Source organism: Vitis riparia, chromosome 18 (assembly GCF_004353265.1).
Source record: "Vitis riparia cultivar Riparia Gloire de Montpellier isolate 1030 chromosome 18, EGFV_Vit.rip_1.0, whole genome shotgun sequence".
Classification (NCBI taxonomy): Eukaryota; Viridiplantae; Streptophyta; class Magnoliopsida; order Vitales; family Vitaceae; genus Vitis; species Vitis riparia.
This window is the reverse complement of record NC_048448.1, coordinates 23892739-23920654: the sequence shown is the minus strand read 5'-3', so window position 1 is coordinate 23920654 and position 27916 is coordinate 23892739. Positions and strand designations below refer to the sequence as shown.

The window sequence follows — 27916 nt, the reverse complement described above, 5'->3', positions numbered from 1 at the left end:
AAAATAAATTAACTAAACTAACCCTAATCTAAATTAAAAAATTTTAAAGAATATTTAATGTATTCAAAACTAATTAACGAATATAATATATTAATTTAGGGTTAGAATCTTACCTGAAAAAAATCTGAACTTAACTCTAGACCTTCAAATCTTTAACCATTCTCCAATTATTTGATTTTTGGTTAATAGATTTTTCTGAATAAAGAAGGCAAGAGAAAAAATCTAATTTATACCAAAGATTATTAATTATAAAAGGACTCTTTTACCTTTAATTAATTAATTAATTTATAATTTACTATTTTGCACCTAAAGTTTATTTTGAGGTTTTACATCTACTCTTTTCCTAACAATCTTCTTGTTTTTCTTTCTTTCCTTCCTCCTTTCTTTCTTCACCCACAACTTCAACAATGGCCGCAACATATTCCACTTTTCCTAATCAAATTTCTCTGAGTCCAGAAGGAACTGATCCAGAAGGTCTGCGGCAAAACTTCAAACCGGACGTTTTGTGTGGAGACTCTTGAGTCGGACCCCAGAACTCCATTAGCCTACAATCTCCCCAGTCTAGCCAGAATTGCTATAGAGTAAAGCATTGCCAATGTGTCACATACCCAGGGTCTCATCGCCAGCAAGCTGAGGAGCGGTGATACGACTGATCCTGACGTGAAGCATACTCTGAAATGGTGTGCATGTGAATTGGTATACCGAAGTGATTGCACTTCTCAGAAGTGTTGTCATGGCCTTGGAGGTAGACATCAAGTCTGCACATCAAAATATTATGCTGCAGGTGAGTATATGGGCTATTATGAAAGCAACATGGATTATCATGGGGTACTGGATTCATGGATTTTGACTGGAAACCAATGCTCCGACTATTTTCTTGATATTGCATTTTTCTCTACATACTAGGGTTATGATTTTTTTTTTCTTTTTGTTTTGCTATTTTTAGTTTTAGGTTTTAATCATATATGCTCTTTTATGAGATATACAAGTTTCTTCATGTGACGATTTGGACTTTGAGAGTGTCGAATTTTGTGCATTACAGTCAAAATTAGTGAAATTAGTTTATTAATTTATTAATTTGATGATTTTTGGTGTGAATATCAATTAAGAAAATTGTTAAACATCCCACCTACAATCTTTCTAACCCCTATTATCTTTCATTTTTTTTTTTCGCCATAAATCTTAATGACAAAATTTTGGGAAAAAGGATCGTGGGGGGGGTGAATAGGGTGATGGTCTCTTTTTGCAAATTTAAACTATGTGAATATAAGAGACAATTATATGCAAGTATATAATAAGCAATATAAAGACAATTGTATATAAATTAAAAGAGTAGAGAAGAGAGAATGCAAACACAAGATTCTATAGTGGTTCGGCACAAACCAGCTTACATCCACTCTCCTCTACCTTCAATCCCAAGCTTGAGGTTCCACTAATTCAAGGCTTTCAAACCAAACCTTCAAGCAATACAATTGGATTATGGTTCCAATTCACCCTCTTAGACTTTTGGTTCCAAGCACCCTTTACACTTCTCAAGAGATATCCCACTCTTGAACAACTCCTCAAGTGATACCCCACACTTGAGAAACTTCCTCTCAAAGATTTATAAATAAATGGTCTCACAAAAATCCTAGCACAAGAACTTTAAGCTTAAATTATACAAGAAAACTAGGATTGAAAGGTGCACTAAAGATATGCAAGTTTTAGAACAATGGTACACTCAAAAACACTCTTCCAAGGCTCAAATATAATCAAGAAAGGTTTGGGAAGGTTAAATTTTTTAAATAATGAAGATTGGAGCCTTTTTATAGAAGAGAAAAGTCAAACTAGCCATTTGGGGGTTTGACCGATCGAGTTAGGGGTCTACCAGTTGACTAGTCGTTAGCATTAAATGCTTGGCCGGTGACTGTTAGGCCTTAATCGGACCTCGATCGAACCTCAACCGGACCTCTATCAGACCTCGACCAGACCTCAACCGGTTGAGGTTCAACCTTGATCGGTTGAACAAACGTTTTGGAAGAAAGAGAAAGTTTTTTTGCACCCTTGACCGGTTGAGCTGGGGGTCTACCCGGGCCTCAACCGGTTGAGCTGTGGGTCGACCTGGACCTCAACCGATTGAGCTGGGGGTCGACCCGGACCTCGACCGGTTGAGCTTGCGGTCGACCAGTTCCTCACCCGGTTCAATCGGTTGAGCCATTTTTTGGCTCAACAACCAACTTTTTCAACTTAAAACCTTTTTAAACAAGTTTGAAAGACATTTAACACAAAGTTTTAGTTGAAAACAAGAAATCATCCAATTCTTAAAATATTTAAAACAAAATAACTCTTAAATGATTTTAGTGCATAAGTAAAGAATGTAACGCGTGAAAATCCTAGTACACCAACAACCTTACAAAGAGATCTTATGAAGCTTGGGTCTTGAAAAACACTTCTCTTTGAGGTGGTCTTCTTTTTTATGATTTCTCCTTGGCTTGATTTGTCTTTGTGATTGTCACTTTGGAAATCGTCTTACCTAATCACACTTGAAATATAGTTATTAGTTCTAAACCTTGTTTTGTTATCATCAAAATCAAGATTAACCAAACCTTGGTTTCACACAATATTTTTTATACATTTTTTTAATTCACATATTAATATTATATTTATATATTTAAGGGTATACAGTTTAAATAAATTTTAATAAAAATTTGATGCAGGAATAATTTCAAAGTATTTTAAAAGTAAAAATATTAAAAAATTAAAAAGTGGATGAAAAATCTTTAAGGAAGTGGAATATAAATAAAATAATAATAATAATAATAATGTTGGCAACTTATGTCAAGATAGAAGTACCATTCAGACTTATTTTATTAAGAGTCATTTTTATCCTAAATTTAATTTTCAATCAGTTTTGAATAATAAAAAAAAAACCAATGCCTAAGGTTACTGTATTATTTTATGCATGTAATAACAAACTTTAAACTTTTTTTACTAGATATAATGAATAATTATTTTTCATGAGTACTCATCAATTTAATAATACATAAATATTCACTTGGTAGTATAATACATGAAAAAAGTTGAAAATTTTCTATATATATATATATATATATATTGCATTTGTGTCAATATATTAATGTCATTCACCCAATGTAATGAAATTGCTTAATTATTTTTATAAAATAAAAAAAAAATTACAAGCTTTGTGAATTCAAATTAGATAATGCATTTGGTTTCAAGGATGATTCATAAAATTAGTATGTTTGGAAATATAATATGATTGTATAAACTGATAATTTCACAAAAAAAAAAAGTTTAAAAAATTGGAATATACTTAGAATATTTATATTGTAAATAAAATATATATTTTTTCATACCTAAGTTTTATAACAAAATAATAGCATTAGAAATACCTTTTTCACATGTTATTGATGACAAACATATCATATCGGTGTATTAACATCATCCACTTGATGAAATTTCAAACCACTAGGGTTAGGTATATTTAACGAAAATCTTAGAGGAGATGACTAAAATCAATCCTAATTTCTTTAATTTTTTTTTAAAAAATCAGTAAACATAAAAATATGTAGAATTATTTATTAAATAAAACTCAAACATTTAAAAAACAAAATGTTTATTCTTTATTTAAATGTTTTATTTTTTCAAATAAACCTTTAATTAAAAAAAAATGTTTACTCTTTATCTTCAAATTTAATCTTTTTATTTACTAATTACAAAAAAAAAAAATTATTAATAAAAAGAAAAAATAGAAAATTAAATTAATTTATTATTTAAAAAATAATTAATATGAATTAATTTTCAAAATAAAAATTTAAATTTAAGATAAATACAATTTTTAATACTTATTAAATTTACATTAAACAATATTTAGGTTAAAATTCATGTTTTTATATGTTATTTGAATTGTAAATACTAAAATATCATGTAATAATGATTTAGTAAATAATAATAATATTTTTTAAAATATTAAATTTAAGAATTTGTCATATAACATAGTCTTATAAGAATAATAAAATATCTTAAATCTCTCTATGGATGAGAGAGAATCCCAACCATTTTTACTCTCTTTTTCTCTCTCCTCATTCTCTATTTACGGAGAGTAAAATAGAGAGAAGAAGAGTTCATTCACTTGCTATCATCTTAGGTATTTTGGGACACGTATTAGGAAATACTATGATAATACATAGAATTTTAAATATTTTCAAATTTGTGAAGATAAATTTAATTTTGAGTCTCGGTTCTCATCTTCAATTTTTTTTAGAGGATTGAAAGTAAAAAATGTGAAAGGAAAAAATAAGGACTTGTTTGACGATTATTTTCTAAACATGTTTAATAATTAAAAAACTATTTTCTATTTTATTTTCTTAAAGAAAAAAAAATGCGATGTTTTAAGAGAATATCTTTTAATTGTTTTAACTTATTTTTTAAAAATTGTTTTAAAAAACATATATACAACATGTAAAATAATTAAAAATAAGAATTAATCGATTAAAAGTGATGAAATAATCATCATATTTGTAAATTTAATATTTTCATATTTTTATTTTAAAAGTAATCCATTTTTTACATAAATGTCCTTAACTATTTCAAGTATTTATATATAGGTTTCAAAAGAAAATGTTATTTTTATAAGAAAAGAGTTATGATTTTTTTGTCTAATAAAAAAAAAAAGATGGAGGGTTAAATTTCCAAAATTTGATTTTTAATAACCCTTTTAATCAAATAATCCTAAAAATAAAGCATTACATATAAAAATTATTTTTAAAATATATTTAAGAATATTAAAAATAAATTAAAAACATTTCAGATATCTAAATAAATTTTTATTTTATAAAATAATTTTCAAAATTTATTCTCAAAAATTATTTTTCATAACTATTTTTTAAAAACGGTTATCAAACATACCCTAAGTGAATGGGAAAAAAAGACTTAAAATTTTATATTCTATGCAACAATTTAAATGGACTCATATAATATGATTAAAAAAAAATCTACGCAACTCGATAATAGTATTATATTAAAATAAGATTCTTATCAATTACTATTTGATAATATTAAGAAAAAAAAAATGAAAATTTTAGTTGCACACTATTAATTTTATCTCTTGTATTCAATGTACACTAAAAAACTTCTTATAGTGGATGAACATTAATAACTTTTTAATACATACAATCACTACAAAACCGGTTATTAAAAAATCGCAATACAACTAGTAGGAAAAAAATACCAAAAATCTTTTAGATGAAGTCCCATTCTCATGATGAGTCCATGACCATAATGACAGTTGGCCTTCATATAAAGCGACATAACTGAACACCAAGCAACCATTCTCATTGATCTCCATGAATTCTCTCATACCTCTACTGCTTTTCCTAACAATTTTCTTGTTTTTCTTTCTTTTCTTCCCCCCTTCTTCTTCACCCACAACTTTAACAATGGTCGCAACATATTCCACTTCCACTTTTCCTAACCAAATTTCTCTGAAATTGGTCCAGAAGGAACTGATCCAGAAGGTCTGCAGCAAAACTTCAAACCGGACGTTTTGTGTGGAGACTCTTGAGTCGGACCCAAGAATTCCATCAGCCTACAATCTCCCCAGTCTAGCCAGAATTGCTATAGAGTTGAGCATTGCCAATGTGTCAGATACCCAGGCTCTCATCGCCAGCAAGCTGAGCGGTGATACGACTGATCCTGACGTGAAGCATACACTAAAATGGTGTGTGACTTGGTATACTGAAGTGATTGCACTTCTCAGAAGTGCTGTCACGGCCTTGGAGGTAGATATCAAGTCTGCACATCAAAATATTTACACTGCAGGTGAGTATATGGGCTATTGTGAAAGCAACATGGATTATGGCGGGGTCCTGGATTCATGGATTTTGACTGGAAACCAATTCTCCGACTATCTTCTTGATATTGCATTTTTCTCTACAATCGAGGGATTATGATTGTAAATTTTTAATAGGGATATGATTTTTTTCCTTTTCTGTTTTGTAATTTTTTTTTTTTTTTTGGTTGTAATCATATATGCTCTTTTATGAGATATACAAGTTTAGAATTTGGTGCGTCACAATCAAAATTAGTGAAATTAGTTTATTAATTTATTAATTTATATTTGATGATTTTTTTTCTAACCCTATTATCTTTTCTTTTTTTTTTTTTTGCCTATAATTTTTTTTCATAAATCTTGATGTCAAAATTTTGAGGAAAAAGATGAATGGGAAAGAAAAAAAAGAGATAAAAGGATATAAAATAGAAGTAGGATTTTGATGAATGGGTTGGGAGGTTGAAGAAAAGAGTAATTTTATCATTGAGATTTTATTCTTTATGAGAAGATAAAAGATCTTTGAATTTGAATCCTATTAGATATATGGTGATAATTGAATACTTGAACTTGAGAGAAATTCTTTTATTTGATATAACTTATAAGTTCAAAGTTAATTCCAATATTTTTTTTTATATTTTTAATTCACATATTAATATAATATTTATATGTTTTAGGGCATAAGATTTAAATAAATTTTAATAAAAAAAAATGTTGCAAAGATAGTTAAAAAAATTAGGAATAATTTCAAAGTGTTTTAAAATTAAAAAAAAAATAAAAAGTGTATGAAAAATCTTTAAGAAAGTGGAATATAAATAAAATAATAAATTCAGACTTATTTTATCAAGCCATTTTTATCCAAAAAAATTCTTAATTTATGTGGATATATAAAGATGCTTAGTGGACGTAAATATAAAGACTCTTCATATTTATATATAAATAAATAACAATAAATAAATAAATAATGATACTAATAAATTTCTTGGAGTGATCAGAGAAAGACCAAGATTAGATTGTTTGGTAAAACTCCTTTTACTTAATAACTTAAGTTAACTTTTAAGTTAATTTTTACTTAAATTGTTAACTTAAAATTTATTATTTAATTTGTACTTTAAGTATTAAATATTAAGGTTTTTTTTGTAAAATTAATTTAAAATTTATTCTAAATTATTACATTGGCATATTTATCCTAAGAGATCAAGCAATAATGGAGGTCATAGAATAGTAAAAAAGATTTGTATTATTAAATCACTTTAAGTTATTAATCGGGAAATCGCAACATGTATTATTAAAATTCAGGAAAAAAAAACTGTTTTAATTCATTCCCATCCTATACATAACTCCTACAAGGAAATTGAAAACACAGAAAAACCAAAACCATAAATTAATGAAGCAAGTGGGTTGTAATCACATCTGCAATATTACTCAAGGATAAAGTGAACTGATTCCTAGCAGAAATTGAAGAATCTTTAACCCCACCAGAAGCCAACTGATCCTCACAACTCACTGCGCCATCACCAGCAACCTTGGCATCATAGTTTGCAGTCAAAGGATCCTGCGTCAGTTCCCCCAAAGCACTTTTGAAGGATCCAACCGCTCCATCATAACCAGATATGCAGCCCTCGAGGGCAGGCTTCTTACTGGGATCCGTCCCTGGGCTCTCATACATGTCGTTAATGTAAGAACGAGTGTCTGTTGCATTTGAAATCCCCAAGTTGAGGGAAATCACGGCTAGATCCATGTAGTCCTTTGCTGCAGGAGTTTTGGGATCCGACTCCAGAGCCTGAATGCAGAATGCATAGTTTTGGGACTCATGGCAGACTCCTTCCACTAGCTCTGATGCTGCATGAGCAGGAGATAGAGAATGGGTCAGGAAAAGCAAAGGGGTAATCAGAAGGAGGAAGGCAGGGATTAATGGGTGTGTCATTGCCATTGCAGTACTACTGATTATTATTATGAAAAGGAAAAGGGTGTTGATTTTATAGCCATAGGAACACGCCTGATTGGGAAATTTTTCATGTGTATTGATTTAGGAATGTTATTAAGATTTTGGCAATTTTTAAAGTTAGAAAGTTTGGCCAAAAGTAATTATTATGTCCTTATATATTAATGATTCCTGATTTATTCCTTCAGTTATGCGAAGCAGTTTGATATGGGAATGGACAGTCTGTTCTTGGCTATGCAGACCTACTATTTTTTAAGCGCACATAATTCAGAAAATCTTGGTTTCCTTATATAAGATATCTGTCCAAATTTGATAATTTGTAATTGTAAATCTAATAAAAATATGAATGGCTGCAAAGCCACGTGAGAATGTAGTGTTGGAAAATTTTTATATGGGCTAACATTAATTGAATAATTTGTATTTGCAAAAAAAATGGTTAATGGATAGTTTATTATATAATGAGCCCAATTAACTAGTGATCATATTTGGATTGGGTTTTGCATCTTTTGAGTAGAAACTCAGTTGAGTGGTAAGTATAGGCTATGGGTCTCATTGAAGCCCATTATGTGAGGGCCCAATGAAAACCCAATATTGAGTTATGTTAAGTCCCCTCTCTAATCTAGATAAAGGGTCTTTATGTTTTCCCGTAAAGTCACCATAGATGTTATCAAGATCATAGAGAGAAAGACTTGGTTGCAACAATCAATCACTTGTTTTTTTTTTTTTTTTTTGTGATGGTTCAAACATGTTCTTTATAGTGATTTTCTATTGTTAGTATCCTTTAATCATGTATGATTAATTTATGTTATTATGTAAATATTCTACATGTGGTATCAGAGCTAGATTTACATGATTTAGGATCTACAATTGGAAATCGAAAATAAAATTTTTAGTTTCTTATTTTATTTTATTTTCGGAGCCGAATCTATGATCCATGACTGTGTATGGTTTTTTTGGTTTCTTTTTATGGTAAAACTTTAGGCCTTTTGTTCCTTTTGTTACAAGCTTCAAATTGATATATTATATGTGCAATTTCGTTGTTTAAATTAGGAGTAATTAAGCTTTTAAATTTTTGGAATTTTCTTTGTTTAAAGATTCAAGAAAAAATTTATTTGTTCAAATTCTTGTGTTTCACTCAAATTAAACTTTTGGATTTTGTTGTTTACATATATTATAGTTGATATATAGCATCAATTTCGGTTTTTTGGCTCAATTTGGTGAAAATTGAAAATTCGAAAATATGGGTATGAACCCTAGAAAATTCGTTTATATTTTTCAAAAAATTGAGCAAGATTGAGAAGTTTTTTGTTTAATTAATTGTTGTAGAAAGATTTCTTATATTGTTAAGGTAAAAATACATGTAAAATAAGGCCGAAATAGGTGTTAAAATAAAAAAATTTTATCTTGGCTATGGAGGTATAAAAACTGAATTTTGTTAATCAATTATAGAGATCTTTAAGTTGTTTTTTTATGATTAAATGACTTAGAATTGTTAGAAACAACCTAAAGTTTAAAACCCCTCGAGATCCCAATCGAAAAACATTCTTTTGTCAATTGTTTGCAAGTCGAGTAGCAACCGGGTTATTTAACTCGAATTGCATGTTTTTTGACCTACTGCTAGAGGTTGAAGATAACCTCTAGCACATGTCACACGTGCCACATGTGCTGCACATTCCCCTCTCGCGAGTCAAGTGTGTGAGGCGCGTGTAACCTCATCCGGTGTCCGTTTTGAGCCCCGTTTTTTCCTATGTGCTATTTTTTTTGTCATCTATTTTTATGGATATATTATTTTATTTTTTGGGGGTTAAAAATATTTATTAAATAATTATTACTTATTTATGTGATTTAATTAGCTTCAAATTATTCTTTGGTATAATTTTCTATTGAAAATTTACCAAAAATTATGCTAATATATATAGAATAGGAGTGTAGTACTCACTTTCTCCAGATTGAAACTTTTTAAAGCATACTCTTCTACTTGGTCTAAATCACACAAACTAGTTAAATAATTAGTTTAAAGTGTAATAAAAAAAATTGTTGTTCAAATTCTTGCAACTATAATTGGTCATTGATCATTGAAAGTACATTTTGTGATGTACTTCATCTTATTTGATCATATGCATATATATCACTAATATGCATTATTGTTGTTGGACAATATTGTTTTTTTTAATTTACCCAATTTTGGAACATTGCATGTGAATTGTTGAGGTTATTTCACCAAAGTGATTTAACCATCAAAATTGCAAGTTTATGAGTTCCTATTTTGTTGATAGGGAAAAATTTAGATTAATTTGTATAATCGCCTGCCCAAATGGGGTTATTGTGCAAATTAATTTAACAACATTAGGATATTGAATGAGATAAATAATTTGATAAATTTTTTTGCCTAAAGGAAATAAATTTTAATGAATTATTTGTTGATCTTCATGCTTAGAGAATAATTGTTTATTGTGGACTCTGCCCAAATAGGAGTTTATGATAATACAATTGATTCTTGTATTGTATTGTTCATGCTTATTTAAGCATTTTACCTACTGCCCATAATTGATCTAGTTGCAAATTTTTAGTCAATCAGTTTCCTTTGCTATGAACAACAATAATGCTACAATTGAAATTCTAAGTGGGTCGAACTATAAAAGATGGAGACCAGACATAGAGTTTGTTTTAGGAATGATGGACTTGGACATGGCTCTACGTGAAGATGAACCTCCTAAGCCTACTAATGAAAGCACTGAAGCTATGAGAGCTCATTATGCGAAATGGGAAATATTGAACCGTTTGAGTCTTATTTCAATCAAGAGGTCCATTGTTGAGCATCTTCTTAGGGAAATACTTGAGAGCAACAATGCTAAGGAATTTCTCATTACTGTGGGAAATAAATACCAGACATCTGACAATGCCGAAGCTAGGTATTTTATGGATGAATTGATGAATATGAGGTATAATGATATGAAAGGGGTTCATGAGTATATCCTAAAAATGGTGGATCTTCAGACTAGATTGAAAACACTAGACATTCCCATTCCTAATAAGTTTATTGTTCATCAAGCCCTCAATACTCTATCATCTTCTTTTAGCCAAATCAAGACTGCATACAACACCCTGAATTAGTCTTGGGGTGTGAATAACCTAATCACTAAGTGTGTGGATGAGGAAGAAAAGTTGAAAAGAGAAAAAAATGAATTTGCTCATCTCGTTGCTCTTGGAAAACTGAATAATTAGAAGAGAGTTGAAAATGCTAGAAAGCCCAACTTCCACAGTCATAAGAAAAGCAAGAATTTCAAGAAGAGTGGGAGTGAGAAGCAGAAGAATGGAAATGGAAATGTCAATATCACAAACCTTAAGTGTCATCACTGCAACAAAAAGGGTCACAAGAGGGTTAATTGCTTTAAGTTTAAGAATTGGCTAGAGAAGAAAAATAAGGAACATGGTATGTTATCTGCCTATGTCTATGTCTGTTTTGAATCTAATTTAGTTAATATTCCTTTAGATTCATGGTGGCTTGACAGTGGTGCTACTGTTCATGTTGCAACTTCTTTACAGGGGATAAGAAATCTGAGGAATCTAAGTGAAAAAAGAGTCAAAGTTTAAAGTTGGCAGTGACATCGGGATTAATGTTGAGCATATTGGGATTGCTATTTTAGAATTAGATTCTAGTTTTCAGCTTGTTTTGCACAATGTTTTTTGTGTACCTTCATTTAAAATGAATTTAATTTCCCTTTCAGTACTTGACAAAGCTGGATATAGTTTCACTTTTGCAAATAAAAGAGTTGAGGTGATTTATGACTCTAAAGTGATTGGCAATTGTGTTTTGTCTGAGGGGTTTTATAGATTGTCGTTGTTATCTGCTTGTTCTTACAATGTTGAAAACAGTGTTGCTAAAAGACCTTTAACTAAGGAAATATCTTCATTGTTATGGCATAAGCGTTTGGGGCACATTTCTAAAGAACAAGTAGAACGCTTAATTAGTTCTGGGATTCTTCCTCGCCTTGATTCTGATGACTTAGAAATTTGTGTTGATTGTGTGAAAGGAAAATTGACAAAGACTAAGAAAAATGGTGCAACTCGTAGTTAAAATTTGTTGGAGATTGTTCATACAGACATTAATGGGCCTTACTCCACTACCTTGTGTAGCAACAAGTACTTCATTACATTCATTGATGATTTCTTCCGATATGGCTATGTATATTTGATCAAAGAAAATACGGATGCTCTTAAAATGTTCAAAGTCTTTCGAACTGAAGTTGAGAAACAACTGGGGAAAGTTATCAAGATTGTAAGATCTGATCGAGGTGGTGAGTATTATGGGAAGCATGGTGAAGTTGGACAACAAAAAGGACTTTTTGCAAGGTACTTACAAGATAATGGTATTGTTGCTCAGTATACTATGCTTGGTAGTCCTTAACAGAATGACGTGGTAGAAAGGCGCAACCACACTCTTATGGAAATGAAGAGAAACATGATGAGTAGATCAAATTCGCCAAAATACTTATAAGGTGAAGCCATTAAAACAGCAACCTACATTTTGAATTGTGTTCCTAGTAAGTCTGTGCCTAAAACACTGTTTGAGTGAAAATCTATGATCCTTCTTTAAAAAAGACAGATTTGAGAACTACTAGGTGCTACTTTATTGGGTATCCTAGTCACTCAAAAGGATACAAGTTTTATTGTTCGACTCGTGGCACTAGAGTTGTTAAGTCTCAAGTGGCAAAGTTTTTAGAGTTGGAAGTTGTTGATAGTATACCCTCTCAATCTAATGAAAGAGTGGAACCCATGGATATTATTTCTTTACCTTTGCTAGTCTCAGACATCAACCTTGATGTTGGAGCTTTTGATTCTAGGATTCAACAAGGTGTTGCTACTGTCAATTTCCCCACTATCTAAATAACCCCTATTGCAAATGAGATTCCTCCTGTGTAAATGAGGAGATCGCAAAGAACTAGAAGACCTGTCTTTTCTAACGATTATTATGTTTACCTCGGAGAGGGAGAGTATGACATTGGAGAAGAAGTGGATCCTACTACTTATCGTGAAGCTTTCAGTAATGATAAGGCAAATGAGTGGCTGATTGCCATGAGAGATGAGATGCAGTCTATGTTAGACAATGATGTTTGGGAACTTGTTGATGCAAATGGGTAATCAAGACAAAAAGAGACAATAAAGGAAATGTTGAAAGATACAAGGCTCGGTTGGTTTCTAAAGGGTATACACAGCGAAAGGACATTGATTTCACAGAGACTTTCTCACCGGTCTCTACCAAAGATTCCTTTAGGCTAATTATGGCGTTGGTAGCTCATTTTGACTTAAAGCTTCATCAGATGGATGTCAAGACAGCTTTTCTCAATGGTGATTTGAGTGAGGAGGTCTACATGTCACAACCTGAAGGATTTGAGGCAAATGGGAAAGAGAACATGGTATGCAGATTAAAAAGGTAAATTTATGGTCTCAAGCAAGCTTCTTGTCAGTGGTACTTGAAATTTGACAGAATTGTGACGTCTTTTGGTTTTATAGAGAACAAGTTTGATCAGTGCGTTTACATGAAAGTCAATGGGAGCAAGTACATTTTCATGGTTCTCTATATCGATGACATTCTACTTGCTAGTAGCGATGTGAATCTCTAGAATGATACCAAACACATTTTATCTACTAATTTTAACATGAAGGATTTCAGATAAGCATCTTTTATGCTGGGTATTGAGATTTATCGTGATAGATCTCAAAACCTCTTTGGGCTATCTCAGAGAGCCTATATCAATCATGTGCTTAAAAGATTCAATATGTAGACATGCAAAGTTGGTGATGTACCTATTGTGAAGGGAGATAAACTCAGTAATGAACAGTGTCCAAAGAATGATTTGGAAAATGATGCCATGAAGACTATTCCTTATGCTAATGCCATTGGTAGCCTGATGTATGCACAAGTATGTACGAGACTTGATATTGCCTTCACTGTTAATGTTCTTGGTAGATATTTATTGAACCCTGGACATGAGCATTGGGTTGCTGCAAATAAAGTCATAAGATATCTACAAAGAACAAAGGATTTTATGCTTGTGTATAGGAGGGTGGATAATCTCGAGGTAGTTGGATACTCAGATTCTGATTGTGACGGTTGTTCTGACGATCGCAAATCTACTTTAGGATAGATTTTTATGTTAGCTGGTGGAGCCATTTCATAGAAAAGTGTCAAACATAGCCTAATTGCATCCTGGATCATGTATGCTGAGTTTGTAGCTTGTTATGGTGCATCATCTCAAGTTGTTTGGCTAAGAAATCTGATTTCAGAGTTGCAAGTTGTTGATTCCATCTTTCGACCCATTGTGATTTATTGTGACAATAATGCAATCGTGTTCTACTCCAATAACAATAAGATCAGTACGAGTTCTAAGCATATGGAAATCAAGTACCTTACAGTCAAGGACTTAATGAAGAAATGAGATATTGTGATTGAGCACATAAGAACTGAGTCCATGCTAGCTGATCCTCTAACCAAAGGTTTAAAGCCCATAACGTTCAAGGAACATGTTGTGAATATGGGTGTCATTAAGTCTTTTGATTCTTTGGTTTAGTGGGAGCTTTTGTGATTTCCCTTATTTCAATTATTGTTTTGTGTAAACATTGATCATTGTTGTTATGTGACTTGCAAAATTAAAATCTTTTTATTATGATCATCATTATTAAGTATTATATTATAGCATGTCGTAATTGAATTACATACAGCATGGTATCTTAAGATATTGAACCTTAAGAATTACAGTTGTATACTATTGGATGTCACAAATACCACTATTTTGAGATTTTGTGGTGCACTGTTGGTGACATATGACTTGTTAAAGTCAAGCAATTTCATATTGTTTAGAAATTGCAGCAACTTCATTTTGTTGAAAAATTGCAATTACAATTTCATTTTGTTGGTAAATTGTAATGAGGACTGATAAGAAACAATGCATATAGATGATGATCACATGTTGGCATTGATTTCTTACTACACTACTGGGTTTAAGATCCATGTCGATATGGTTGTAAATATTTGTGACTATAAGGGGCATTATGTTTGTTGAGATTAACATATAGACCATCATAGTCCAATATTAAGACCATGTTAGACCAGATAAGTTTATCAAGATACTACTTATAGACTATCATTTCTTTTAAAAAAAAGAAAAAAGTGTGGCCACACAAAATAAACTTTTCTATACTTAACCCGAGAGTCTTATTTTCAAAATGAATTTAATGAATCCTCAAAAAAAAAAAATTAATGTAGCCCAAGTGGGAGAATGTTGGAAAATTTTTATATGGACTAACATTAATTGAATAATTTGTGTTTGCAAAAAAAACGGGTTAATGGATAGTTTTTTTATATAATGAGCCCAATTAACTAGTGATCATATTTGGATTGGGTTTTGCATCTTTTGAGTAGAAGCTCAGTTGAGTGGCAAGTGTAGGCTATGGGTCTCATTGAAGCCCATTATGGGAGGGCCCAATGAAAACCCAATATTGAGTTATGCTAAGTCCCATCTCTAATCTAGATAAAGGGTCTTTCTGTTTTCCCATAGAGCCACCATAGATGTTATCAAGATCATAGAGAGGAAGACTTGGTTGCAACAATCAATCACTTTTTCTTTTTTTTTTTTATGATGGCTCAAACAGGTATGTTCTTTATAATGATTTTCTATTGTTAGTATCATTTAATCATGTATGATTAATTTATGTGATTATGCAAATATTCTACATGTAGTCCAAAAAAAAATTAATAAAGAAAGTGGAATTTGTGAGAATTTTATGCAGCCCACGTGTATATTATTATATGATATTTATTTAAATATCAAAATAAATTTGAATAAATATTATTGTCTATTAAATAATAAAACTAAAATTTTATTGGTTAGTTTTCATGAAGTTAGTTTCTTAAATCAAAGACACTTTGATGAAAAGTGCAATCTTTATAAATTAAATGTTCTATTCCATCAATAATATGCATAAAAGAAAACCTAAAGGTGGAGTTAAGGAGAGAAATAGGGTTACAACTATGCTCATTGTTTGGTCTTTTCAAGAATTCTCTATGAATTAGAAGTATGTCTTTTCTCAACAATAGAATTATGAAAATCATATTGTTCTAAAATCCTTATCTATTATGATTTATGCAAAATTAGGAGTTGATTTGCATAATTAAAGAATTACACATGGTAACAAAGCGATAATTCAAGAACTTATGATTTTCCTCTCAAGACTATTCTATGTTTCTCTCTTATGTTATCAAATTTTGATGAGAGAATTAAATTTATTGATTGTATTTTTTCCACTACAATTGAAATATTTTCTCGATATTTTGTAATCATTTATGGTGGCTTCAAGTTATTATATGAATTATGATCATTATTTGATGGGATTTTTAGGTTTTTTAATATGTTTGATTTGTTTATCTTTTTATGCAAAAATTCTTAATGAATTCAAATTGTCATGAATAACTATTGGAGGATATAAACATACATACACAATTCACATATCTACAATATCTATTAATGATGAAGATGCAATACCATAAACAAAATCATACTTATGGTTCAATCAAAAGTGGTTGATGTATAAATCGATTTTGTGAATTTCATGAATCAAGAAAGGCATTCACTTTATATATTAGTCATTAAACATACCCTATATATAACATATTGAAAATTGATAAAATCAAACTTTGATTATCATAAACTTCATCACAATAGCATAAAAGCATACATGTCACTTAATCGTTAACATATATCAGTGATATTATATACATTATGGGTTTCATTGGTGAGCATATAATACCACTTATATATGTTAACAATTAAGTGATATATATACTTTTAATGTTATTGTGATGAAATTTATGATAATCAAAGTTTGATTTTATCAATTTTTGATATGTTATATATAGTGTATGTTTAATGGTTAATATATAAAGTGAGTGGCTTGCTTGATTCATGAAATTTACTAAATCAATACATCAACCAGTTTTGATTGAACCATAAGTATGATTTTGTTTAAGGTATTGCACCTTCATCATTAATAAAAAGCATATATTTTATATAGATTATGCTATATATATTTATGTCAATAATGAATTTTGTATCTCCAGTGGTAATATTTTTAATGATATATATATATATATATATATATATATATATATATATATATATATATATATATATATGTGCATGCTTGATGACAATTGATGTAACATATATGTATGTGAATTATGATTTTGTGTCAATTATTATTTGTTTCTAATTTCCATATAATTTTTTATTGCTATTAATATATGATTTGAATAAATTGAATTCTTTATGACTTTATACTATGAACTCGATCCTTTTATGAAGGAATTGCATATTGTACAAATTGGAATCATAAGTTACATTTTTGGCAAATTGTCTTTTATGCTTCGATGATAGTTTATGAAGGTTTAACATCATTGAAATTTTTATTTAATTTGATATTTATATTATGTGTGTTTGTAGTCACCAAAGTGGCCAAACTTTATTGTTTTAAATATCAAATTATATCATAATTATTTATATTATACAATTTGAAATTCGCTCATGAACAGTTTGTTAGTCACCAAAGTGACCAAATCTTAAAATTGTGTCTATCAAATTGTATGATATTATTATTGGTTACTTATTATGTTATGTTTATAAATGAAATTTTATAATAGCACATAAGAATGACTGAATTGTTATGGGTTGAAGACCATTTGGTAGAAGGTCTTATTATGGGTAATTATTAATATGAATTATTCATTATGGATATTATTGTCAACGTAATGCAAATTGACACTTTTGAGATGTTGAATTAGAATTCACATAAATATAGATAAAACTAATTATGTAAGAATTTTTATATAATCTTAGATTCTCATTATAGTAACATGTCTTGCATGTTTATAATTTTGAATTATTATTGGTGTATAGAAAGTCTTTGATATTTGCCCTATTTATGAAGTCTCATTCTTTATTTATTTTATGTTTGACAATTCTAATTATGATTGTTGTAATATTATGATTTTCCAATAAACTTATATGTTTAATTATTATATAATGTTTATAATAATAGTTAATTATTGATTTATCACAAAGTAATGTTTATATGATATTTTATCAAGTAAAAGTTCATATCATTTATAGTATTTAGTCATCAAAGTAACTATACTAGAAAGTTTGATAAACATCCCTAAAGATGTAAATGTTTTTTTTTTTTTTTTGGTTGCAATCATATTTGCTCTTTTATGAGATATACAAGTTTAGAATTTGGTGCGTCACAATCAAAATTAGTGAAATTTGTTTTTTAATTTATTAATTTATATTTGATGATTTATTAAATCTTGATGTCAAAATTTTGAGGAAAAAGATGAATGGGAAAGAAAAAGAGAGAGAGAGAGAGAGAGAGAGAGAGAGAGAAAAGGATATAAAATAGAAGTAGGATTTTGATGAATGGGTTGGGAGGCTGAAGAAAAGAGTAATTTTAACATTGAGATTTTATTCTTTATGCTAAGAAGATAAAAGATCTTTGAATTTGAATCCTATTAGATACATGGTGATCATTGAATACTTTAACTTGAGAGAAATTCTTTTATTTGAGATATCTTATAAGTTCAAAGTTAATTCCAATATTATATATATATATATATATATATATATATATATATATATATATATATATATATATATTAGGGCATATGAATTAAATAAATTTTAATAAAAAAAATTGTTGCAAGGATAGTTAAAAAAAAATAGGAATAATTTCAAACTGTTTTAAAATTAAAAAAAAAAAAAAGTGTATGAAAAATCTTTAAGAAAGTGGAATATAAATAAAATAAAATCAAGATTGATAAAAGATTAGGGTGTTCGGTAAAATTTAATATTTTTACTTAATAACTTAAGTTGATTTTTAAGTTAATTTTTACTTAAATTGTTAACTTAAAATTTATGATTTAATTTTTAAATTAAATATTAAGGTTATTTGGTATAATTAATTTAAAATTTATTTTAAACTATCACATTGATATATTTATCCTAGGAGATCAATAATGGAGATCATAAAGTAATAAAAGAGATTATAGAGGTAATTAAAGTAAATGAAGGTAAAAAGGTAAAAATTGTAAAACAAAGATGTTATTTTACTTATATTTAAAATTATTTTTTAAGTCATACTATTAAGTTATTTTATCATACTTAATTTACTTAATAACTTAAATTAAGTTATTAAATCACATTAAGTTATTAGCTTGGGAAAATCACAACATTTGTATTATTAAAATTCAAGAAATAAAAAAAAAAACTGTTTTAATTCATTCCCATCCTAAATATAACTCCAAAAAAAGGAAATTTAAAAAACAGAAAAACCAAAACCATAAATTAATGAAGCAAGTGGGTTGTAATCACATCTGCAATATTACTCAAGGATAAAGTGAACTGATTCCTAGCAGAAATTGAAGAATCTTTAATTCCACCAGAAGCCAACTGATCCTCACAACTCACTGCGCCATCACCAGCAACCTTGGCATCATAGTTTGCAGTCAAAGCATCCTCCTTCAGTTCCCCCAAAGCACTTTTGAAGGATCCAACCGCTCCATCATAACCAGATATGCAGCCCTTGAGAGCAGGCTTCTTTCTGGGATCCGTCTTTGGGTTCTTATACATGCTACTAATGTAAGAGCGAGTGTCTGTTGAATTTGAAATCCCCAATTTGAGGGCAATCACGGCCAGATCCATGTAGTCCTTCGCTGCAGGAGTTTTGGGATCCGACTCCAGAGCCTGAATGCAGAATGAATAGCTTTGGGACTCATGGCAGACTCCTTCCACTAGTTCTGATGCTGCATGGGCTAGAGAAAGAGAATGGTTCAAGAAAAGCAAAGGGGTAATCAGAAGGAAGAAGGCAGGGATTAATGGGTGTGCCATTGCCATTGCAGTACTACTGATTATTATTATGAAAAGGAAAAGGGTGTTGATTTTATAGCCATAGGAACACGCCTGTTTGGGAAAATTTTCATGTGCATTGATTTAGGAATGTTATTAAGATTTTGGAGTTAGAAAGTTTTGCCAAAAGTAATTATTATGTCCTTATATATAAATGATTCCTGGTTTATTCCTTCAGTTATGCGAAGCAGTTTGATATGGGAATGGACAGTCTGTTCTTGGCTATGCAGACCTACCATTTTTTAAGCTCTCATGATTCAGAAAATCTTGGTTTCCTTATATAAGATATCCTTCAAAATTTGATAATTTGTAATTGTAAATCTAATAAAAATATGAATGGCTGCAAAGCCACGTGAGAAGGTAGTCCAAAAAAAAAATTAATAAAGAAAGTGGAATTTGTGAGAATTTTATGAGGCCCACATGTATATTATTATATGATATTAATTTAAATATCAAAATAAATTTGAATAAATATTATTTTCTATTAAATAATAAAACTAAAATTTTATTGGTTAGTTTTCGTGAAGTTAGTTTCTTAAATCAAAGACACTTTGATGAAAAGTGCAGTCCTTATAAATTAAACATTTTATTCCATCAATAATATGTATAAGAGAAAACCTAAAGGTGGAGTTAAGGAGAGAAATAGGGTTACAACTATGCTCATTGTTTGGTCTTTTCAAGAATTCTCTATGAATTAGAAGTATGTATTTTCTCAATAATGGAACTATGAAAATCATATTGTTCTAAAATTATTGGCTATTATTATTTATGCAAAATTAGGAGTTGATTTGCATAATTAAAGAATTACACATGGTAACGAAGCGATAATTCAAAAACTTATGATGAGAGAATTAAATTTATTGATTGTATTTTTGTCACTACAATCAAAATATTTTCTTGATTTTTGTATTCAATTTTTTGCTGAAATCATTTATGGTGGCTTCAAATTATTATATGAATTACAATCATTGTTTGATGGGATTTTTAGGTTTTTGAATATGTTTGATTTGTTTATCTTTTTCTGCAAAAGTTCTTAATGAATTCAAATTGTTATGAATAACTACTATTGGAGAATATAAACATACATACATAATTCACATATCTACAATATCTATTGATGATGAAGATGCAATACCATAAACAAAATCATACTTATGATTCAATCAAAAGTGGTTGATGTATAAATTGATTTTGTGAATTTCATGAATCAAGAAAGGCATTCACTTTATATATTAGTCATTGAACATACACTACATATATCATATTGAAAATTGATAAAATCAAACTTTGATTATCATAAACTTCATCACAATAACATAAAAGCATACATGTCACTTAATCGTTAACATATATCAGTGATATTATATACATTATGGATTTCATTGGTGAGCATATAATACCACTTATATATGTTAACAATTAAGTGATATGTATACTTTTAATGTTATTGTGATGAAATTTATGATAATCAAAGTTTGATTTTATCAATTTTTGATATGTTATATATAGTATATGTTTAATGGTTAATATATAAAATAGCTTGCTTGATTCATGAAATTTACTAAATCGATTTATCAATTTTGATTGAACCATAAGTATGATTTTGTTTATGGTATTATGTCTTCATCATTAATAAATAGCATATATTTTATATAGATTATGCTATATATATATATTTATGTCAATAATGAATTTTGTATCTCCGGTGGTAATATTTTAATGATATATATATATATATATATATGCATGCTTGATGACAATTGATGTAACATATATGTATGTGAATTATGATTTTGTGTCAATTATTATTTATTTCTAATTTCCATATAATTTTTTGTTGCTATTAATATATGATTTGAATAAATTGAATTCTTTATGACTTTATACTATGAACTCCATCCTTTTATGATGGAATTGGATATTGTAAAAATTGGGATCATAAGTTACTTTTTTGCCAAATTGTCTTTTATGCTTCAATAATAGTTTAAAAGTGGTCGAACTTGAGTGTTTCATGAATTTCTGATTGAGTAATACATACTTACATTATTCAATTACTCATTACTTATGCATGTTTGCAACATATTTAAGCGTCTGTAGAATTAGTACATTGAAGTACATTAATCTTAAGATATTTAAGGATTTACCCAAGGGTAAATTAACTACTTTATGAATAATGAATATGATAGGATAAATCATATGCTTTAGTCAAACTATATATATATATTAATGGATAAAAGCATCATAAAGTTATTATATATTGTAATATCTACCCAAAGGAGAGTTGTAGTATATATGTATTATTTTTCTAAATTATTTGTTTGAATCTATGTTTTTTGCTTATAGCTTATCAAGTTTATTCATAAAAAAGCATGACATTTTATGTTACAATATTGACCCCAAATTTGCTAATTATTTTACAATATTAAGTTTATTATTATTCCTCTAAATAAAGAATATCCATGATTGAGAACTAACTAATATTATCATGAAATTTGATGATACATAAGAAATGAGTCATTCAAAATACTATCACTGCAAAACTAAAGATCTTGGGACTAATTCACGAATTTTCATATTATGTAATCTTGTTTTGGTATAGACTAATTCAAATCGATCCTAAACACCATTAAGAATGAGTGTATTATGATTGAATTCCACATCATATTTATTTGAAACGAAACAAGATTAATAGATGAAAATTCATTTCCTTTGAAGACTTATGAAATTTATAAGAGGTCAATGATTAAGGCCTACAAGAGTTATAAATGAACCAATTAAAAAGATGATTTTTGTTAAATTATCGAGAATCATAAAAGGAAACTCAAAATGTTGAGTGTCACTTTATTGGAAAATTATGAATAGTTGAAGGATTGCACAAATTGTAAAATATAATTTAAAAGAATAATTAAGTTTTTCTCTTTTGTATGATTAAAATCATATTTAATTAAATTTTTCATTTTAAGAATTGATTTTAATACCAATAATTATGTTTCCAACATGATGTAAAATATTTATGTTTTGAATTTTTTTTTTTTAATATGTAACATTTTTGTTTAAGCTTGAAATCAATATGATTTAAAATTAGTATGATATATATATATATAAATCATTTATTTCAAGCTTACCATGTTTTAATTAGAAAAAATAAATGAGATTCAAAAGCAAATAGAATCAAAGTATGAAGTTAGTCAATTATGTTTTAAGGTGGTAAATGTTATATATAATTGCTACTAAACTCTCCATACACTTGATACTTATGTTACATCAAGTATAATTGTAATTCAATGCAACTTAGTTGGAAGTATGTCAAGTATCTCTTTCTACCTCAAAGGGTATAAGATTTACAACCAAACCAAAGTATCATGAGCGATTGTTAAAACCAATAATATGCGGTTCATTAAGAATGTTTATATTAGTGGGAGTGATAAGTACCATGAAATATGGTCCCCTAAGGAGTCATAGTAAAGTTGTCTTTAACTTTATAACTTCTAAAGATGTTGCTTACTATTGACAAGGGTTAAAGTTAGTTGGTAGCAATTAAATTATCAAGCACTCTTAAATGAAGTTAATTAGACATCTTATGTATTAGGAATGACATTAAAAATAAAACTAAAATAAAAAATCTTATAAGAGAGAAAGATATACATTATTCCAAGTATTTGTCATGTGGTTCTATAACCACATAAAGATCGTTCGAGTTAGAGTTTAGCATGAAAATTTTGATTTCTAGTTTTATTTGATACTTCAAGTTTGTTTCTCAATTAATGTAAAATGTGAGCCAATTGGGAGAATATCATATGTTCGTTAAGTGGCTCATATTTTAATGATTCAGTAAATTTAAGAGATAAACTTGTTGTCAATCAAAATTACTATTGATAGTCAATTAAACTCTACATACAAATCTTAATATTCTTTTGTGATATCTTAAGCTCTATGATGTCATAATGTTCTTTGAATTTAAGAAAACCAATATCATTTAGTACAAATATCCAAAAATCAATGGAAGAAAACTTTTTTTTATATATATATTGATAATGTCTTGCTAGTTATTATTATATTTCTATTTATTACATTAGGTTATGAAATAAAATCTCAAAATTTTATGGTAAAATACATAAAAAAGATAACATTATGTGATGGGATAATATATCCTATGTAAAGTTCCATAAATTGTTAAATTGTTGCATAAAATATATATTTAATGGATTTTGAGATATCTAATGGATTAAAAGTATTACGAAAGAGGAACCTTCATGTTGCATGCTTTTTATTCATAAGTACTATCAAATAAAATTATTTACTTTCAAATTCAATTATGATGAATGATAGTTGAAAGTCTATTTTCGTTATTTATTCCTATTAATTGAAGATAATGTAAAGGAACAATACTATGTAAAGATATGACAATCTTGTATCAATGTATGTATTGTGGCATAATGTGTCACAAATTATGAATTATAGTTGAGGAATATTATTTTAGGACTTGGATTTGTTGACTTTATTGCCAAGTTGCTAAAAATAATGGATTTCATTGGCCCTTCTCTTTCAATAACAAATATTCTATGATCAAGAACATAGGGTTAAGATTTTGTTGTATATGAGATAATTCATAAACAAAAGTGTTAAATTAATTGATTACGTGTACAATTTATGACTGAAGATTTAATTATGAAAAGAAGTGCTACAAAGAATGCTATGTGGAAATTACGAGTCGCACAATATTACAATATTAATCTCATGATGATTATATATTTCTAAAATTTCCTTGTATTTTGTTACTCTTATCCTATTGTGAGAATTAAATATCATTGAGCATTAAATGCATGACAAGTGATTGTTGGAGCTTGATTGGACCTTAACCAGGAAAATGGTCCCTTTGACAGGGAAAGCAAACTTTCTAGAAAAGAAAGAAGGTAGGTGCACCCCCTTGACTTGACTGGGAAAGGGGAATTGGTTTGATAGATTCCCAATTGGCTTAGTCGATTAGCTTTTCTCTTGACTAATTGGCCAATTTTTGTATGAAAACCTATATTTTGCATTTCTTTTTTCTTCTAAGACTTAAGCAAGGTTTATAAGTACTTTAATAGGTTAAGGTTAAAACTTTTTGCTTAAGGTTCATGAGAGAATGTTTGGGTTTTAATAAAATTTTAACTTTAATGTATAAACTAATTAAGTATGAATTTAATGTATGATTTTTTATAAAAATCCTGAGTGCACCTATGTATTCACCTTAGATAATTCCTAGGCTTAAACGGTCTTCATACATACTTGAACTTGCACTCCTTTGATCCGTTGATAATTATCTTGAATTTCTATTTTAATTTCTCAAATATAAACTAAAACTCATCTTGATTTTAAGTCATGAATACTCTATGTGCTTAGGAGAATCATTGGGCTAACAATATCAAAATGGTATTGAAATGTATTTCTTGTATTGAAATGACATCTTGTCGTCGAATTTGTGTATTGACCAATATTGAAACTCATTCTAATAACACCCCAAAATCACTATATCTGGATTAACTCCCTCACATCAAAATAGGATTGAAATCCACCTTATGTATCAAAATTCCTATTTTTTCTTACACTTTTAGCTAGATATAAATGATTAGTCCTGAATTTGGGGCTTAGCATATATAAGGTTATTCAAAAAGATATTTCTGTACTTTGAAAAACGCCCATTTTAAGTGTTAATCAATGAACATAATGACAGTCCGTCGGTTGGCCCTTTTATAAAGGGAAATAAATAAATGCCAAACAACCTCTACAACAACCATTCCCATTAATTTCCATGTATTCTCCCATACATCTACAGCTTTTCCTACCAATTTTCTTGTTTTTCTGTCTTCTTCCCCATTCTCCTTCACCACAACTGCAACAATGGCTGCAACATCTTCCATTTCTACTGTTCCTAATCATCATATTTCTTTAGAATTGGTCTAAAAGGAACAGGCCCAAAAGGTCTGCAGCAAAACTTCAGACCGGACATTTTGTGTGGAGACTGAATCAGACCCCAGAACTCCATTAGCCTACAATCTCCCCAGTCTGTCCAGAATCGCAAAAGAGTTGAGTATTGCCAATGTGTCACATACCCAGTCTCTCATCTCTAGCAAGCTGAGGAGCGCTGATACGACTGATTCTGACGTGAAGCATACTCTAAAATGGTGTGTGATTTGGTATGCTGAAGTGACTGCACTTCTCAGAAGCGCACTCTCATGGCCTTGGAGGTCATAAGCACATAAAATCGATCTTCAACCGAATGAAAAAGACATGATAGAATCGTAACCATAAAATATGGCTCTAATCGAAACGCATAAACTCCTATGCAGAGGGAAAGAAGAAAAAGGAAAAAAGAAAAACCAGAAGTAGCTATTAATTAATTAGCCCAGGTGGTTTGTAATCACAAATGCAATATTACTGAAAGATGAAGTGAAACGATTCCCATCAGAAATTGATGAATCCTTAATCCCAGCAGAAGCCAAGAAATCCGAACAAAGCACTGCACCATCACTAGCAACCTTGGCATCATAGTTTGCAGTCAAAGGATCCTCCTTCAGTTCCCCCAAAGCACTTTTGAAGGATCCAACCGCTCCATCATAACCAGATAAGCAGCCCTTGAGAGCAGGCTTCTTTCTGGGATCCGTCTTTGGGTTCTTATACAAGCGACTAATGTAAGAGCGAGTGGCAGTTGAATTTGAAATCCCCAATTTGAGGGCAATCACGGCCAGATCCATGTAGTCCTTCGCTGCAGGAGTTTTGGGATCCGACCCCAGAGCCTGAATGCAGAATGAATAGCTTTGGGACTCATGGCAGACTCCTTCCACTAGTTCTGATGCTGCATGGGCTGGAGAAAGAGAATGGTTCAAGAAAAACAGAAGGGTGGTCACAAGGAAGAAGGAGACAGGGATTGGGTGTGCCATTGCCATTGCAGTAGTACTGATTATTATTATTAAGATTATGAATAGGTTAAGGGTGTTGATTTTATAGCCACAATAACAGGCCGGTTTGGGAAAATTGAAGGAATGTTATCAAGATTTTGGCATACTTAGAGGTAAGAAAATTTGTTCAAAAGTAATTATCTCTAGTTAATTCCTTCAGTTACGCAAAGCGGTTTGATATGGGAAACTGTTCTTGGCTGTGTAGGCCCCTTTTTTGAAACCCAAATATTAATTCGGCAAGTCTTGGTTTCCTTTCATAAGTGATCTCTCCAAATTTGGTAAATTTTTTTTTCTTTTTGTAAATATAATAAAAATAAGAAAATTCATATATATATATATATATTCATTAATAGAAGGAAAAAATAAAATAAAATAATAATCTAAAGTTGATAAATTATTTATATATATTGAATCAAATTCATTGCCCTTTTAAATTAAAATATTTTATTATCAATTCTTTAATACAATAAAATCAAAATTTAAAAATACCCATTTTAATAGATTTAAAAATACCCATTCTAATGAATTTATTTTAAAATAAAACCTTTTAATTTTATTCATTTTAATTCTTTAATAAATGAAATAAAATTCTAAATAATCTCTATTTATTTTATTTATAAGAATTACTTTTTTATTATTTATTTTTGAATTTTTGTGTCATTATATAAATAGTAAAATAATTATTTTTATTTATTTGTATTTCCATAATACAATAAAATTAAAATTCTAATATATTCTATTCGATTTATTTCCAAAATTTCTTGTTTCATATAGTCAAAATAAAATAAAATAAAAAATAAAAAGTCTAACTTTTTGTGTTATTTATTTAGTTTTAAATTTATATCCTTATATGTATATTATGATAATTATTTTTATTTATTTTTAATTTTTAATATAAAAATTGTTAGAATTTTAATTAACCTGAATTTGATTGGTTTATAAGAATACTCTTTCATTAAAGGAATTTGATTAAAGGATTATAAAACATTTAGCTTTTTTTTCCATTAAAGATGACTTATTGATGTCAATCAAAGTGAACTTGTTACTAATAGATTTAGTTTAATTATATTGATTAATATCAACATACTACTTTATCTTAATAGAAAAAATCAAAATATCTGACTATTTTTATTCAACTAAAACACAAACATCACCTAAATGGGCCAAAAGGGCAAAATTCAAATCCTAACTCAATACCTACCAAAGCTTCATTTTCTATATAGAACAAAGTTAATAAACCAGATGACCA

At 29.0% G+C, this 27916-nt stretch overlaps 4 protein-coding genes across 4 annotated transcripts; 1 reads left to right on the top strand and 3 right to left on the bottom strand.

The window, feature by feature from the left end:
* Nucleotides 1-5438: 5438 nt before the first annotated feature.
* Nucleotides 5439-5951, top strand: LOC117905567 (pectinesterase inhibitor-like). The gene has a single exon (XM_034818465.1). It carries the CDS (start codon nucleotides 5439-5441, stop codon nucleotides 5949-5951), a length of 513 nt encoding a protein of 170 aa, XP_034674356.1.
* Nucleotides 5952-7211: 1260 nt separating this feature from the next.
* LOC117905566 (putative invertase inhibitor) lies at nucleotides 7212-7760 on the bottom strand. Its single transcript, XM_034818464.1, has one exon. It carries the CDS (start codon nucleotides 7758-7760, stop codon nucleotides 7212-7214), a length of 549 nt encoding a protein of 182 aa, XP_034674355.1.
* Nucleotides 7761-19168: 11408 nt separating this feature from the next.
* Nucleotides 19169-19717, bottom strand: LOC117905565 (putative invertase inhibitor). Its single transcript, XM_034818463.1, has one exon. The coding sequence runs from the start codon at nucleotides 19715-19717 to the stop codon at nucleotides 19169-19171; it is 549 nt and encodes a 182-aa protein (XP_034674354.1).
* A 6186-nt stretch (nucleotides 19718-25903) lies between these two features.
* On the bottom strand, nucleotides 25904-26654 carry LOC117905332 (putative invertase inhibitor). The gene has a single exon (XM_034818241.1). The coding sequence runs from the start codon at nucleotides 26647-26649 to the stop codon at nucleotides 26110-26112; it is 540 nt and encodes a 179-aa protein (XP_034674132.1). The 5' UTR covers nucleotides 26650-26654; the 3' UTR covers nucleotides 25904-26109.
* Between the last annotated feature and the right edge of the window lie 1262 nt (nucleotides 26655-27916).

Excerpts from the sequence above, each read along its gene's own strand:
- LOC117905567 (XM_034818465.1), top strand. The coding sequence starts at position 5,439 with ATGGTCGCAACATATTCCACTTCCACTTTTCCTAACCAAATTTCTCTG.
- LOC117905566 (XM_034818464.1), bottom strand. The coding sequence starts at position 7,760 with ATGGCAATGACACACCCATTAATCCCTGCCTTCCTCCTTCTGATTACC.
- LOC117905565 (XM_034818463.1), bottom strand. The coding sequence starts at position 19,717 with ATGGCAATGGCACACCCATTAATCCCTGCCTTCTTCCTTCTGATTACC.
- LOC117905332 (XM_034818241.1), bottom strand. The coding sequence starts at position 26,649 with ATGGCACACCCAATCCCTGTCTCCTTCTTCCTTGTGACCACCCTTCTG.